Source organism: Tachypleus tridentatus, chromosome 12 (genome assembly GCF_004210375.1).
Source record: "Tachypleus tridentatus isolate NWPU-2018 chromosome 12, ASM421037v1, whole genome shotgun sequence".
Classification (NCBI taxonomy): Eukaryota; Metazoa; Arthropoda; class Merostomata; order Xiphosura; family Limulidae; genus Tachypleus; species Tachypleus tridentatus.
The window spans coordinates 23,164,860-23,182,835 of record NC_134836.1 but is presented as its reverse complement, the minus strand read 5'-3'; the positions used below and the strand labels follow the sequence as shown (position 1 = coordinate 23,182,835).

The 17,976-nt window shown below is 33.9% G+C and overlaps 1 protein-coding gene across 5 annotated transcripts in view; it reads left to right on the top strand.

Moving 5' to 3' along the window:
- The window catches only part of LOC143235176 (uncharacterized), a 118,316-nt gene that overhangs the window by 383 nt on the left and 99,957 nt on the right, over positions 1–17,976 (top strand). For all 5 annotated transcript variants that reach the window (XM_076473074.1, XM_076473071.1, XM_076473072.1 and 2 more), the window contains exon 2: positions 13,885–14,033. In XM_076473074.1, the coding sequence (XP_076329189.1) occupies positions 13,885–14,033 (149 nt within the window). The remainder of the gene's footprint in view (positions 1–13,884; positions 14,034–17,976) is intronic.

The window sequence follows — 17,976 nt, the reverse complement described above, 5'->3', positions numbered from 1 at the left end:
ATAATTAAAATTAATTATTTTAACATTTTTATAGTGGTTTCTGTTGTTTTGTGTTTCAAAAAGTCTAAAATATTTTTAAATCAGAAGTTGCCTTTTCTCTGTATGTATTAATATGATTTATTTACTTTGTTATATAGTAATTTATTTATTATATGCCGGTATATAGTAAAATTATTATAAACGTTTAAGGCAACATGACAATAGGCAGTAAAGATTGTGTATGATGAGATAATTGAACTAAAATAAATTTTGCATTTTGAATTAATGATTAAAATGCTGAAAGTTTTATTATTGAACCAACATTTTTTTTCTAGTAAATATCTTAGGATGATATGACTTTAAAATGTTATCATGATACATTAAGTAAGGTACTATTCAATCTACCCTTTAACACTCCTACAAAAAGTGGGGCCTAATAGGCCCCAGAGCAACTTGAAAGGTTATTAATATTAGGCTAATAAATTTGTATTTAAATGAAATGGCAATTTCATAATAGGCCCCACTTTTCGTAGGAGTGTTAAACTTTGTTCCCCTTGGTGTGGATTCCTGTATTTGGTGAGGGGACCTCCCAGGGATTGTTTTGTTCTTTCAGTTCACCTCTGAAATCTTAATATCCACACACGTTTGCTGTGTGTGGTGACCAGTGAAGGGGAGGAGAGGATCCTGGTGGCTGGGGGGGTCCAACCCTAACACATCACTTTGGCTTTGAATTCCTGTTGACAAGAGGGCCTTGGGGTGGTTCATCTAGGACCAGTCAGCTGGACCACTTGAACCATGGTCAACCAAGTACCAGTGTTGGATGTTCTCAACTGGTGTTGTGGACATTGTATCTGATGCTGGTGTTTGGGTATAGTGCTCACAAAACCCTGGCATTGCTGCATTGTTCTTGTTTGGTATTGTAGTGTGTCCCCTTGTAGGGCTCCATGGTGGGTGGGGTCAGTGGGCACCAAAACATTTCTTTTTTATTATGGATCCCCCTAATCATATTCTTTTAAAAATAGTGAAAAAAAACAACCATCATTAAATAACCACATCTTCAAGATTTTTAACAGCAATCTTCAAATTCTTCAACACCTGTACCTCTTTCCTAATATTACATTCTTTATTAGACAAATCTTTTGGGCAAATGTCTCATTATTTTTATTCAGAAGGGACTAGAGGGCCTTGCTGACTCTCCTAGATCAGTCAAAAAGCTTCGTTCTGGTGACATATAGGTGGAAACATCTGCTCCTAAACACAGTGAACTTTCTTGCATTGAGATTACTCCACATACTATTTTGAATTTGTCATGAGGAGTTATTATTGAGGGATTTGAAGAACATCTTCGAGTCAGAGATTCTTGCTGGTGTCTTCACCCATGGAGTTTCCGTGGTGAGGCATATCACTACTCGTGAAGATGAAATTATGATACCAACCAATGCCCTCATTTTAACATTTATGTTAAAATGTTATTTATGTTATTTATGTCCACCTGCCACCAACAAGGCAGGTTATATTAATTGCGAGGTATGGCCATACATTTCAAACCCTCTCAGATGTTTCCAATGTCAGTGGTCTGGTCACTCAAAAACATCATATCATGGTTCCTTAATGTGTGCTTGTTGTGATGGCAAGGACCACAATGCCTATGAGTATGAAATGGACCCTCATTGCTTCAATGGCAATGGCTCTCACCCATCCTATTTTCCTTCTTGCCCTAAATGGTTGGAAGAAAAAGAGGTGCAGCATTTGAAGATGATTCAAAACATTACTTATCCTGAGGCTCAAAAGTTGCTGTCCACCACTTCATCTTGGATGTATACTGCTGCACTTCATTTCATTACTACAGTAGGAGTGCAGATGGATCTCTCTGTACCTCCAAAAGAATTGTTCTCAAACCAAATAAAATGTCTTTAGACTTTCATGGTTAAAAAAGTTGATGAATCAATGTCAACATCCATCTCTGTTCCTTACATACATTGCAGGAAACCCCAGGATCCACTTCCTTTGGTTCTGGGTACGAGCAATTCCTTGGGTACATCTTCTTCTCCCACCTCAAGATACAAAACAATCACTTGTTCATGTCCTCAGTTATTGGAATCCTCTTCCAACAACAAAGACCTGCTCAATCAACCTAGGGCAGGGTCCATGGAGGTTGAGAGACCTCCCTTGCATAAAGACAATAAAGAAAAAAGATGTGGTTGTAAACAGAAGGGCTCTCCACCCAATTCACTTACACATAATTAAAAATGGCCACCTTAATACGATGGAACTGTCAAGGTTTACGTTCTAATTTAGATGACATCAAAGCACTGATTGATTCCTACCATCCTGTATGTCTTTCCTTACAGGAAACATTTCTGAAGTCTGCTGATACAGTCACGTTTCAGCAGTTTTCTGTATAAGAAATGACAGGCCATGTGATGGATGAGTGCATGGAGGGGTGACACTGTTGATTGATCAGTATGTGCCCACCCTGTCTATGCCACTCGACACATCCTTGGAGGCCGTGGTCATATGTGTTTCCTTGGGTCGTACCATCATTGTTTGTTCTCTCTATCTGTCACTTCGAGAGACCTATGATCAATCAGCTCTTGGTGCTCTCATTGAACAGTTTCTGTCTCCCTTTTTAATCCTGGAGGACTTAAATGGACATCATCCCCTCTGGGGAGGTAAAGATATTGATGGGAGGGATCACTCTGTAGAGCATATGCTCTCTGATCACAACCTTTCTCTTTTCAGTACTGGTGTTTCTAATTATTTTCATGCACCTAGTCAGTCTTTTACTGTTACTGATATTTCAATCTGCTCCCCTTCCCTATTCTCTCACTTTTCATGGAGGGTTGATAGTAACCCACGGGAAAGAGACTGGCCATGAACAAATCCACCTGAATCACATGCCCTGGTGGAAGCTGGATCATGCAAACTGGCCCTGTATTACTGCTCTTGTAGAATTTGATCCTGCCATTGTTTGTAAGTCATGAATACACAACTGTGTAGCGGCACTAACTTACCGTATTATACATGCAGCTGCTCCGTGTATTCCTAGAACGTCAACACATTTTCCATGATATCCTTGTCCATGGTGGAATCCTGCCTGCCACATGGCATGGAAAGCTCAAAAACAGGCCTGGGATACTTTTTGTAGGTATCCCATATTCTCAAACCACATTGCTTTCCAGCAGGCCTATGCACATGCTCGGTGGGTAAGACATCAAAGCCAGGACTTTTGGATTCAGTTCACAACCAGCATATATTCTGTAACCAGTTTCAGTTCTATCACCTTTTTCCTTTTGAACTGATTGTCTCTATGACTATATTCATCCCTTTACACTGGTGGAGCTCCAACAGGCCCTTCATCAGTCTGGCAGTGTATCAGTTGGTCCTGATGATGTACACTATGAAATGCTGCACCATCTATCTCCTGCTTCTCTTGCTGTTCTTCTGATTGTTTGTAACTGGCTATATGTCTTTTGCAAACATGCTCTATGTCGACAATTTTCACATCTCATATCACTCGTCAAACATTAGCTATATTGAGCGGCAGCTACAGCCTGTCCTCACTCATTTACTGAAGTGGACCACAGCAAATGGTTTTAACTTTTTTCTCTCTAAAACCACTTGCATGCACTTTTGCTGCCAACGGAGTATTCACCCTGATCCTAAACTCTGTATAGTTAAAGTTGTGCTATCTGTGGTCTCTGAGAGAAAGTTCTTGGGGCTTATCTTTGACCATAAGCTGACCTTTTTACCATGCATCAAGTAGCTATGGGTCAAATGTATAAGAGCATGGAGGATCCATGTCTTCTCTTCCACCATTGGGGAGTGGATCAATCACTGGTCTATAGCTTTGCCAGGACCTCGGCCTTGAAGATGCTTGACCCTGTTCGTCATCAGGGACTTTAGCTCTGCACTTTCCCAGTTCAGAGCTTATAACCAGAGTCTCATGAACCTCCTCTTCACCTCGGCCATTTGCAACTGTCTTTGTTGTATGTTTTGAAACTTCGTTCCTTACCAAAGCATTCCACCTGGTATTGTTTGCTTTCCTCAGTGGGCCATGCTTTTTCAGAATGGAGGATCTACCATTGTTCCCTTTGGTCTTTGTATCCAGGTGCAGTTGGATGAATTGGGTCTGTCCTTGAATAACATTGCTGTATCCACTGCTGAGCCCATCCCACCATGATTTATTACTGTCTCCAAATGTGACTTTTCTTTAGGTCATCTGAGAAAAGCAGATACTCCCGATTCGAAATACTGTCTTTTATTTGCTGAACATCTTTTGAACCATCCTTTCATTCCTACTTATGCAGATGGTTCGAAATCAGGTTTGTTGTGGTTCGATGGTTGCACGTAGAATCACCTCTTCAGGTTCTGTGTTCACTGCTGAACTGTATGCCATTTCTCTTGCCCTGGATTACATAGAAGCCAAGCAATACTGAAATTGCACAATTTATACTGACATGCTTAGTTCTCTACTGGTCCTGGAATTGCTTCAAGTTAGTTCTCATCCTGATCTTGCCAATACTCAAAACTGACTGGCCTATTTCTCTTCAACATCTATTTCTATCCAGTTTTTCTGGATACCAGGCTATGTTGTTATTCACAGAAATGGGCTCATTGACATCTCAGCTAAATCTGTTTCCCCTGGCACTATCATTGCTATGACTGTTCCATATGTGGACTATGGTCCTGTATTCAAGGCTTGGTTCCGTACCAGTTGGCAGTCGACTCGGAGTAAGCAACATGGAAAACAAGCTTTTCCAAGTAAAACCCTCTGTTGGACTTTGGCCGTCTTGCTTCTGTAAAGATTGGAAAAAGGAAGTTGTCATAACTAGACTGCTCATTGGCCATAGTTTTTTTAACTCATCATTTTCTTTTATCTGGGACTGATGCACCAATGTGTTGTCTGTGTAACATTCACGTCACAATAAGCCAAATTTTTCTGTCATGCTATCATTACAATCCTCAACAACAGCACCATTTTAAATGTTTTGTCCAAAGGTTTATTCGTAAAGTTAGTGTTATTGGTGAAGGTGACACTGTCCACCTTAGAAATGTTTTTAGTTTTTTAAAGGTCATTAATGTTTTTAATGCTATTTGAGATTTTAATTTATACAGTAGACTTTTTTTTCGATGTGATTCCCTTTTAAGAATCAAAGTACATCTAGTTCGATTTGAAATCACAAAATAACCATAACATCAAATAACTGGAAAGGTCAATTTCAGGTGTCTAATGCTGCTGTTTGAACTGTCTCTTAGTCATCCTGACCAGTTATAATAATTAAAATTTTGCTACAAGTCTTTTAAAACTTGTATTACTTTACTTTCTGAAAACAGCCATAACATCAAATAACATGAAACCTGGACTGGAAGGCCAACTTTAGGTGACTAATGCTGATTTTTAAACTTACCTGTTAGCATCCTGGCAAGTTATGATCATAACAATTATGCTACAGAAAGTCCTTTACAACATTTATTACTGTAGTTTTTCTCTTATTGTTGTAGACTAGATGTAAAAATTGGATTTAATGCAATTTATGTTTTTAATTCAAAAATTAAACAATGTTTTGTTTTACCTTTATTTCCTTTTATGAATTTTAATAATTTTAATTTTAACTTTTTACCAGATATTTGGCACAGATAGTCTAGTTGCTTTGCACCATAAAACAGCAAACCAACCAACCAAACCTTTGTTAATGGTAAATCACATAACTGTTTGAGACATATCTTTATCATGATCTCTTGCTAATTTTCTTCTGTTTAAGTAAACTATGCATGTGCAGTCACAAAAACATCATATTTTGTCTGGCTTTGTATATTCTGATAACTTTGGATGTAACCAATTCAACCCTTGTAGTTTGTTCATATCTGTATTATGTGGGAAGGATTTGTGAGTGACCCTGAATCAGAATTGTTACTGACTATAATAATTTTTTGTAATTTTTGAGACATCTTAGGTTCACCTTTCTTATTGACTGCTTATTTCTTTAAATAAGTCTTTCACAAATGTTCACTGTTAATTGATTCTTTTTATTTACTTCTGTGATCAATTTTACCCTTTTGTTTTGAAACCTGTCTTTAAAGTTATGTAACTGAATTTCTTGTTAACTTGTTGAGATTTGTAATGAACCTTTGTTAAAGGATTAGCCTTAATAATTACTACTTATTTACCTAAAACATGTTTGGAGCCTTTCTTCAAAGGACTTTTGACTATTCCCTGTACAACTATTTTTCTTTATCTTCTCCTTTGAACTCAGTTTCTGTTTTTATTGATACTTTGGATGATGGTTGTAATAAAGGCAGGCTGCTGCTGTATTACAGTTTGAGTACTGTTGATCAACACTTGCATCCCAGTAACTTGTTTTAATGCCTGATTTCACTGCTGAAGACTTATCAATACAGACTTCTGCTGATGGATGGCATTATGTATTTGTTTTAATATTTGTTGTTTTTGTTTCAGATATTATGCACATATAGGGCATCCATCATTCAGAATTTGATTTATTGTACCCAGAATTAATATATATATATAGGGGTGAGTCAAAATGATAGCCCCTGACTCACCATGATAGGTGATGGGTTAATTATTTATATTTTAAATTTCTGCCACTTTTGGTTTCATATTTTGTTAACTAGTTTGGTTGACAGTTGGGAAGCATTGGTCTTCCTCAGATCTGAGTGTTGGGCTGTAAAATAGTGGTAGTTGGCCTATAGTCTTAGACACATTCTTTAAACATAGAAATAAGTTTAAATTTTGTTAGACAGTGAGTTAAGATAAATCTGAAATATTCTTTTTAATTGCCTCTGATTTGAATTTTCAATGACCAAATATCAAAAGCATCTTGTGATATGTACCTGCAGATGAGCATGATTTTTGTAATGAATATTAGGTCTATTGAAATGATGTTACATTTTGATGTTCATAGCATTCTTTATGCTCTATTTTAAGACATAGTAATATTTGTGTCTTTCTAAACTTAGGTATGTAGAAAATATTACCAAACAAATTAAACTGCTTTTTTTTTTTTTTGTAATAAGTCTAATCTCACCATTTTAAATAAGTTGTTCATCAAGAAAGCCATGTTTAGCTACCCAAGTAGATTACAAATTATTATGAACTTTTTAACATTCAAAGGTGCTCTTACTGTAACTTAGTTAAAGTTTCATAAATATTATAGGACAGTAAGGACTATAGGACATTCAAGAAAGTTTAGTAATTTTGAAATTGCTGAATTGCAAACTTAATTTTGATAAATTATTGTTGCTTTTATTCAAAACATTAATTACACTATGTAACACAAGTTTTGTTCCTGGATAGTATGTGTTATTTCTCAATTGCTTATGTTGTAAAAGTACAGAAAATGGCCATTATTTCCTTCAAACTTTGCTTTTGTGACCTGGATAATGAAATTTAGAAATTAACATATTTTCTATGTAAAAACAGGCAAATTTACACATTTTCATTTACATAATGTCTGAATAAAACAACATATGAATCAAGATTTACACATATTTATACTAAAGTTGTACAAAAATGAACAAAAATGTTTAGAAATGAGTAGTTTTCGAGATTTGTGACTGTAATGTAAATTACTTTCATGTATCAGCCCCCAAATATAGTCTCCCATCATGTTTTTGTTATATGCTCTTAGGTAGGGTCATTCAAAGTCCAGTATATTTTGGTGGAAGTACTTGCCTTGCTCTTCTGAGTATGCTCCCATGTTCTCCTTGAATTTATCAAGATGAGCATCAAGGATATGGACTTTCAGGGACATCTTGCAGCCCATTTTGCCATAGTTACTCAACAGAGCCTTAATCTGTTTCACATAGTTTTCAGCCTTGTGATTGCCCAAGAAGCCTTGAACTACTGTGACAAAGCAGTCCTAAGCTTTTTTTATCTTCCTACTGAGCTTCCTGGGGAATTCTGTGTACTCCAGTATCTTCTTTATTTGTGGTCCAACGAAGATCTTTGCCTCAGACAGCTTAGGGAAGAAATCTCGAAGGTACTTGAAGATTGCAGACTCATTATCAAGAGCTGTGACAAATTGTTTCATTAGACCTAATTTATGAGCAATGGTGGGAACAATACCTTCTGGATATTCACTAGTGGCTCACACTTGACATTGTGCCTCCCCACAGAGAACGGTCCGTTGTGGCAAGTGCTTCCTGTTGTAATGCGCTGCAGTGTCCCTGCTGTCCCAAAGGCAGAGATAACAGGGAAACTTGGTAAAGCCTCCATGGAGATCCATCAGGAATACCACCACTTTGAAGTCTCTGATAACATCCCATCTATACTCATCACACTTTAAGACTTCTAGCAAGGTTTTGAAGCTGTTGTATTCCTCTTTGAGGTGCATCAAAAGATATTTAAAAGATTTAAAATTTGTATAATATAAAATCTTACTATTCGAGCAAGCAAAAATTGTCTGTCTTACCTTCTAGAGTTTGTTTGCAGTGCTTGCAGGTAAAATGAGGTGTCCAGGGTTTGTCTTGATCGCCAACAAGCATGCTGAAATATGTCTTGTCGGCTTCACACATTTTAGCAGATGCTGTCACAGTACTTTTTTGCTCTTGTCTTGATAAATTGGCCACATACATAACAGAATGTGTCTGGAGAATGCTTGCAGCTTCTTGATGCCATCTCTGATAAAATCAGATAGGTCTATGTGTTCACTTAGGCAGCTAGAACTAAATTGAAGTGGTGAGCCCTGTATATATATTATTATGGAAAGTTCTAGAAAATTCTAAAAGGTTTGTGAAAATTCTTATAAGTTCTACAACATTACAAAAAGTTCTTGAAAATTCTTGTAAGTACGAGAAAATTTGCTATCAGCTATTCAGCCCTAAATGTACCTGGAATGTTCTGGAAAATGGGTAAATTTGGAAATTTCATTACCCAGATCACAAAAGCAAAGTTTTAAGAGAAAAATAGGTTTTTTTTTTTCATTTAGTTTAGGCATAAGCAGTTGGGAAATAACACTTTCTGCCCAGGACCAAGAAAAAGTAAAAATTTTGTTACATAGTTTTATACTATTTGTATATTACAAAGATTATTTGCTTAACATATGTACTTAGGACTAACATATTGTAAGTTGGCTGAACCTCATGAGGTATTAGGATTACAACCAAAAATATTAACAATGAGACTACTAACCACATGGCAAAACAATGCATTCTGATCTGTATAAATAAAAATATAAGAAATGAATAATAAATTAACTATACTTTATCGATAGGTTGATTTTTAGTTTTGTTCTAAGTATTTATCTTGCCCTGCTTGGAAGTTAATATTAATTAAATAGTTTAACAAAATATTGTATTATAATAATAATAACAGGAGTACTCATATTGTTGTTGTCTGTGTAAAGTATTTACAACTGTTAGAACACTTTCTGGGTGATATACTGTTAGATAAAACATGTTTATAAACACTTTTGCAATCACAGTTAAAGTCCTGAGTTTTTTTTCTAATGAAGTGGTCTGAGAGCTGCTGGTCTGACATTCACAATGTAGGTTTACAGATTTGTTTGAAGCTCAGTTGCAGGACATGCTAGGACTTCTGTGATGGCAATCTTCAGATGTTTGTTTATTACTCAAGTATCACATACAAGTTCAACAGTTCCTTAGTTATTAAAAACAAACTTTAATTCTTGGATAGAAACTGAGCCCAATAAGAAATGTAGTTGGAAAATATCTGTATCTAGGATACAAATACAAGTTACATTTATACCAGTTAATCTTTTATTGTTCATCAGTGTTTTATGTTAGTTTCTCCATATGAATAGCCATAGCCTTTTTTCTTAAAGCTTGCCTTGTTATTTTATTCAGTTAATTTATAATGTTGTAGTATGATAGTATTTTTTTTTTATAGAAGAGCATGAGTTAATCTTAGTTTGTATTTGATCATTTCATGTTTTATTTCACTGACAAGGCTGCTGCTGTTAATCATTTTTGGCCTAAGTAACTGATTAAGCAAAGAAAATCACCAAAAATAAATGTATAAATGAATGTAAAGTGGATTTACAACTTTAAACATAGATTAAATAAAATTTCTGATCAGCTATTAGAAATAGTTTGAATAGCTTTCTATTTTGGGATGGTAAAGAGTTAGTGTAATTGTGTATCAGTGATCATAAACACAATGTAACTGCATGCTGTGTTTTAGAATCAAAATTGATAGAAATGTTCAGTCTCTCTTTTTTTTAACCTCTTCAAATATAAGAGCTCACACATACTTGTAACAATTCACCTATGTGTTGTTGATTTTTTGGAGACCAGTGAAATTATACAAGACTAGTTATATTTAACAAAATAAATAAAATATTGCTACACAAGCATAATGAGCTAATATAGTGCCCATATATTTGGCTGAACTACAATAAGCTACATAGTATGTAGAAAGTTTATTTCAAGTTTCAAATTATTTTAACCATAAGTTTTTTTTTTCTTGAATTGTAATAAAACAGATGAAAAAGTTAATTGATTCAATACATCTGTGTGTTTGTGAATTAATACACCTGTTTGTATTTTGAGAATGTTGCATTGTAGTTTATTACATACAGGCAAGAGTTGTGTAAAGTTATCAGATGTAACTCACTTTCACAGCCTTTATGAGATGAAGAGTCTCAGGGCCACCATAGTATCTCATTTCAATGATTTGATAATAACACAGAAAAGTAATGTAAATGTAGAAAAAGACACGTTGGAAAGTAGTTCTGAATAAACAATATCAGTTGGTAGTATTCTGATAACTTATCTTTAAACTTATATATGTCCTTGGACATTCTACAACAGGAATGTTTTTTTTTACATATTTCTAACAACAATTTCTTTCAATAGGAAAGTTGTTCTGGATAGGTCTCTATCAAATAAAACCCTGATCACATAAATACCTTTCTTTATATTGAACTAAAAGTAAACTATTAATTTATGTAATTCATTGTGTTCATAGCACAACTGTATTTCAAAATGATGTTTGTAATTTACAAAGAAGGAAATACCTTATCCTACAAGTAAATAAACTGAGTGTTTCAGATAAATGAAATTTAATAACACATACAGTAACTTGTAAATTATGAAGCATACAAAAATTATTTTAAACAATTTGTGGGTAGAGCTTAATTGATTTGATTTCTGGAAAGGTCATGCTCTTTGCTTGAATGTGAACATGTTAGCTTTAGCTTAATGGTAATGTCTATAAATAAAAATGACTTATCTCTATATGTATGTGTTTTGTAGTTTCCTTTTCTGTTAAATGTTTAAAATGTATGTATATACACTTACCAATATTAAATTTAGGAATAGTACTATTGTTACTATTATTCCCTAAAACAAATTGTAACTGCTTCATAATTGTTTTGAGTATTAATAATAATTAATATATACATACATATCCTACTTGTATAAATATTCTGAGTTACATGTTATTTTCAAATAGTTTTCAATGTAAAATTCTTCACAATTACATGTAACACTGAATTATCATAAGTATTTCACAAAACTCAAAATATTTTTTATTTCTGTGGAATCTGGTGTTTCTAGATTGTGAGTACCTGAATCAGTAAAGCCTACAGTAACTCACTACTGATGACCATTCATATATCAAAAGAAGTATTTTTTTATTAGTTATGATAAAACACCAAAAGCTGGTAAAGTTTTAGAAGCTAATAGGCATAACATTTGTGCTAATCATAATGAATTAAAAGAAAGGTAAAAATTTACCTTTAAGTTGTTTTTTTTTTTAATCTAGACTGCTGCTAAATGAGCACTATAGAGGTTAGAAGATATGAGTCTAGCCAACTGGCCCACATGCTAGTTGCTTTAGCAATCAGTCAGACATGTTGAAGTTGTGGGCTTGTTTTTCCCAATTTTGTATTTTCCCAGTGAATTGCTAAACCAGGCATGTATACAAGTGGTTTGTTCACAATATATTCAGGTCAGATGACCCTCATGGGTGGAATGACCATTAGCTACACCTTTGTGGAAATTAATTGAAACAAATGGTCATTTAACAATATTTTTGGCATGGCGGCCAGTGTAGACTAGCTGGACCCACTGATTTTTTTTAATAGTCATTTTTTCACACAGATGGTATCATTAGCTGTGTTTTGCAGTATGGTCGATCTATTTTTGGGATATATGATGAAAATTTGAGGAATATTACGTCATTTGAAATTGTGTTGGACTTTTCTCAAAAATGAGGCTATTTGTTTTACTGCTAATCAGTTGTCTTTCAGCCATCATACACAATGTACATGACTCCTAGAAAGTGTACAAAGATTGTGATACTGCACGAGCACACCGGCATGACTTACAGGAAATCGCAGACGTTGTTGGTGTTAACCTATCGACCGTCAGCCGTGTGATCAAGGCCAAGGTGAGTACTAGATCTATTAGTCCAAAACGTAAAGGAAGATGTGGCCAAAAAAGGAAAACAACGCCAAGAGACGATGCATACATGGTTAGAGAGAGTGTGAAAGATTTGCAGAAGACAAGTGACGCCATAAAAAGAGATTTGGAGGTCAAAGAAATAAAAGTCAGCTCTTCAATGGTTTGTTGTGGGCTTCTTGATGTTGGTCGAAGGGCAAGGAGACCAGTCAAAAACAACTTCTTACCAACTCAATGAAGAAAAAAGGGTATCAATGGGGTCTGAAATACAAGAACTGGATGTAAGAACGGTGGAGGAAGGTGTTATTCAGTGACGAGACTCATTTCTTCGTATAGGGTCAAAGAAGTCTGCATGTTTGCAGATCTCCAGGTGAGAAACTTTGAGAATCTCACATCACTCAGTTCATAAAACATCCCTTGAAGAAGATGTTTTGTGGGTTTCTCCGCTACTATGGCATCGGAGGCTTACATATCGTAGAAGGTATGATGTGAGGACCACAGTACATCGGAGTTTTGTAGAGAACAGTCGTTCCAAAATTGAAAAATAGATTTCCAGATGGATCTGGCATTTTTCAGGAAGATTTGGCTCCATGGTACACATCAAAGAATTTTATGACTACAATGCGAATAAAGGTGCTGGACTGGCCTGGAAACTCTCTGGATTTAATTCCTATTGAAAATCTTTGGGCAATTTGTAAAGAAAGACTTTGGGGAAAAGACTGTACTACAAAAGATAAGCTAATTGAGGCCATAATTGAGGTGTGGTACTGCAATCCAAAAATTAGTGAAGATTGCAGTCAACTCGTGGACTTGATGCCAAAGCAGATTAATGATCTTCTGAAAAATAAAGGCAGTCATATCATGTATTAATTTGTGAGTAATTTTTGGATTTTGAGAAATAAAATGCAAAACGTTGAAAAAATCGTAATTTTCCATTTTGTTTCAATTACTTTGCACAAGGGTGTAAGTATCAAAGTAATAAATTAGGATGTTAAAAAGTGCTCTGAATAGGGTTTGAACCTAAGATTTTCAGTTTCACTTGCTTCAAATGAGCTGTTAGGTCTCATGACCCAAGCAGGTAACTCCCAGCCCTGTTCATTACACTGTCCTTTTCTTAGTTTGAGTATCCAACATACTATTAGTTTAAACTTAAAAGTGGCTTTTATAAATTTGCTTCAAATAAATTAATTTTGTTGTTTAACAGAAAGTGTTATCACAAAATAAACTAAATTGTAATATGTACGAGTATTATCATGATAACTATATATTGTGTATAGGTAATGCATTTTTGCTTCTATAGAATTTTTAGGTAATGTCTTTGTATTATGTAGATTTTAAGACTACATAATGTATTTCCAGAAGTGTTTGATTCTGAATTTTGTGTCAAATTTCTGCATTGTGTATTAGTTTGTAGAAAAATTGCTAATAGTTTATTGCTTCATTATATTTTATAATTTTTGAAAATGACAAAAACATGTAATTTGATTGTTTGTAGTTTACTTTTATGTCTTGTTTTAGGCTGGCTGTGAAGTGGAAGCAGTTAGACTTTTGTGGGACTTTATGATGTCAGGCTGGGCTCGCAGAATGCATAGAGGAGCAGCAACCATTGGTAATGTTGTCACCTCGTGTGGACATTCCACTGTTCCTTATCCTACCCATATGGAAAAGTAAGTTTCTGTCTCTAGATTTGTTTTGCTTCCTGTTGCAAAAATAACATATTTTGTTCTTTTTGTTAGTCTTCCTGCTGTCAAATCTTGTGAAATCTTATACAACCCAGATAAAAAAGAATGTGTAGATGTGATTGTATATTCTAGATATAAATAAGGTTTTTCATTTGCTATATCTAAAACATATTATACATTATAAACAATAGAACAGTAATATAAACCTCATCTTTAGGGCTCATTTATTTCCAAAATTAAGTAAGATCATAAAAGCTAAAGTAACTTGTATAATAAATGAGTTAAGGAAAATTGATGTTGCAAATTTAGCTTTTGACATGGTTAATGTACTTTTATCATTCATAGTAAGTTTAAGTTTTGTTCTACATTTTGTAAGTAATGCAGTTCCTTCATTAAATCTATACATTGTTGCTGACAATTGATAACATGACTGTTATAATTATGCATCTGTATAATGATAATTAAAGAATGTAATAAGATAAAGTTTCAAGACCCCATGGTTATTGATGCACAGTATCAAAGAAGAAAGCTGGAAAATATTTAAACAAAGCATTCTGCTGGGTATCTATTGTAAAAGTGTATAGTTATAAGAAAATAAATCTTTGAAAAATATCGTGGATGTAAAGCAAATATTCATTCAATTGTTTAGAGGAATGAGTAAATGTATTTATAAGAAACATACACTTCTGTTTCAGTCTTCGTCTGAGTAAAAGATACCAAGTTTTTCTGCTTTAACACATCGTAAAGCCACTTTTTTTAATATGTTCACATTGGAAAATGCTCACACATATAACTTGCGTTCATAGTAAGTGTAATAATTTCGTAAGCAGCATACAAGTTTGAAAAGTGCAGTAACCGTAACCTAAGTTGTACTTTTAATGAACGCAAGTTCTTCCTCAGACTTACGAATGTGAATAGTAGATAAATTATATAGGGTTGCTTTTTCTTTATCAACATTGAACATGCCACCAAAATGATGTACAAAAGGAAACAAATTGATGCAAAACTTCTTGTGATACTTCTGCTAAAGGCAGCAGATGTTCCTTCTTGTAGCTTCAAAGTTTTAAAGAACAAGATATGCAATAACTTTGAGAAGCCTCTTATTCATTTGAAATATTTCTCAAATGAGCTGTGTTATTGTTGTATTAATAAGACATTGAAAACATTCATGTTAAGCCCAATAGTCAGAATGTTTAATTATTCCCTGGATTTTTTCCTCAGTATTTTCATAAACCAGTCATTTTTGTAGTTATATTTTTGAGCAGTTTTGTTTCAAAGACCTCCACAACAGCTATTTCTTAAGAAAATGTTTAACATTTTAGCAAGTGTCATTTATGTTTTTAATACTTTATAAATTCTCTCTGTAATCCATTAACACTCCTATGAAAAGTGGGGCCTAATAGGCCCCAGAGCAACTTGAAAGGTTATTAATATTAGGCTAATAATTTTGTATTTAAATTAAATTGCCATTTAAATCCATTAATGAATGGATTAACGAGATTCCCACTGTCCCTATCTACTATCTAGCGAAACCACAGCCAGGGGAACAGGCTTGGAGAAATCAGGACTAGAAACGTCTTTTCGTAGGAGTGTTAACTGATATCCTTTTGTACTGATAATTTTTGGAGCTAAAAGTAAAATCCAATTTGTTGGTTTACAAGTGCTTTTAAGTGGGTGTACAAGTTTCAAAAAGTCTTGAATAGGTATTTGCAGCTGACAGTGTTTAGATCTTCATACAGTTGTTCTTTAGTGCATTAGTTTAGCTTCAGATTCTCAAGGAGTTGAACTATGATGGAGAATACAAATCAGTAGAATAACCTGGGTTTGTTATAAAGAATAATACTTTCCAATCATTTTTTTCAAAAGCTGTATATAGTGTAACTCTGGACATGTTTAGTGTACTGTTGTGATGGTTTCTCTTGATTAATTGTTAAAAGCAATACAAAATTCAGTCTGCTTAATGAAAATGAAGATTTTTTTCCTCCTACAAGTTCTATAATCTTAGTGAGTGACAGACAAAACACAGTGATACATCACTGGTTAAAGTTCCTCTGGTATCTCTAACACAAACTTAAATCTGAAGGGCTCACAAATATGATAATCAGTAACATAGTAACAGACTGATTAGTGTCTTTTAATATTTTTAAAATCTATCAAGATTCTAGAAAAATTTGGACATGACATCAAATCTGGGTTCTCATGAAATTTACAGGAATCATGATTCATCATTAAATCTCCATATAAAACACAACAGAATGCCTACTGTGTGTATCCATGTGTAGTGCACATTTTTTTTCAAAATTTGTGGGCTCAAATATCAAGTGTGTATTATATATGAAGAAACAGTATTCTTACAATGTTTTTTATATTGAATTTTCAGTACAAATTTTGTCTCAACACACCTTATATTCTGATGTAATCATTGTTTGTCACTGTCTTATCACCAGAAGTAAAACAAAGAAAACATAATGGGAAAAAAACGACACATACACACGCACACACAAAAGTATGAACTTGCAATATTTATCTCTTAGGCTTCAAGTCATATATGTATAACTGGTTTATTTTGTGAACTGTAAGAACTACACAGTTTATATGCTGGTATTTTCTAATAATGATCAGTCGGAATATAATGGGCAAAGGTATTTTTATTTTTGTGCTGGTTTGTATGATGACTTCACTATCTTATGTTACAATACATTCACAGTAAGATTCAGTTGTAGTCACTCTTCTATGCTGTATGTAAGGGGCATTGTTTAAAAACATGTGAACACAAATTACAGGTGATCACAGGTTGAGCTTTTGTTTTGTTCATTAACTAATTGGATTTATTAGTTGACAATGGTATTCATTCACTTGTGCACATACAATTACTAATCAACACAACAATACACCACTTGCTACACCAAGACTGATTAGGTATTAGAATTGTTCTGTGCTCTACACATGGACATTAATTTTTGCTAGGATGTGTGGCCAAAAATATGTATTATGCACTATATGTAGTTAGATGTAACAGATTAAGATATTTAAAACATTGCCTTACAGTAGTATGCTTTATTTTTTGGTAAATAACTGAAAGTTTTTATACCCCAAAATTTTCCATTTAGTACTTGTGCTAAAACTTGGATTGTGATTTCTCAAATATATATTGTAGAAATGCAGTATAATATGAGCAGTTGAGAAAACAGTTATTGAATTAAATGTTTTGGAAACCTGACTAATATTTCTAAGATCTCAGTAAGTCACAGTTTTAATATACTAATACTTTAATGCAGCATACAATGTTTCTTACAATACAGTTAAGTATGAACACAATCATAACTATCTATAATGTAGTTTCTTACAGGAGTGATGTCAAGAAAATATAACATTTATAAAAAGGATCCAAAATGTTTATTGAAATTTGTTTAAAGGTACAGAAGTTTTTACAAGATAGTTACTTAATTTGACATGCTAACTGTTGTTATATTTCAATACAATGTTAAGTTTAGATAGCTTTTTCTGTGTAAATGAGAGAAAACTATGTTAAAGTGTTGCTCATTAGTATTTATTATATTACAGTGTGTCATATCCTCATAAATGGATGTGTCAGATAAGCTTCACATAGATTCCATAGTCTTTTAATCTGGTTTTTTACATGAAACTTTTACTGAACTAACTGAGATAAAATCTAAGATGAAACATGTGTTGTTTATTTGCAATGCTTTTAAACCATATGGTAAGATTTACACTGTTCACCACTTTACTGTTTTACCTAGCATGTCAATTCTTTATCCTGGCAGGTGTGATTGTATGATTAACACAAGTGTTTGTGTAATGTTTCACAAATGGATAGATAACTATCAGCCATCCTTTACATTTATACCCAGCGTGCCATTGTTGATACTGATCTTGTAATTTTCCTAACATATGTTTTATCATTTTG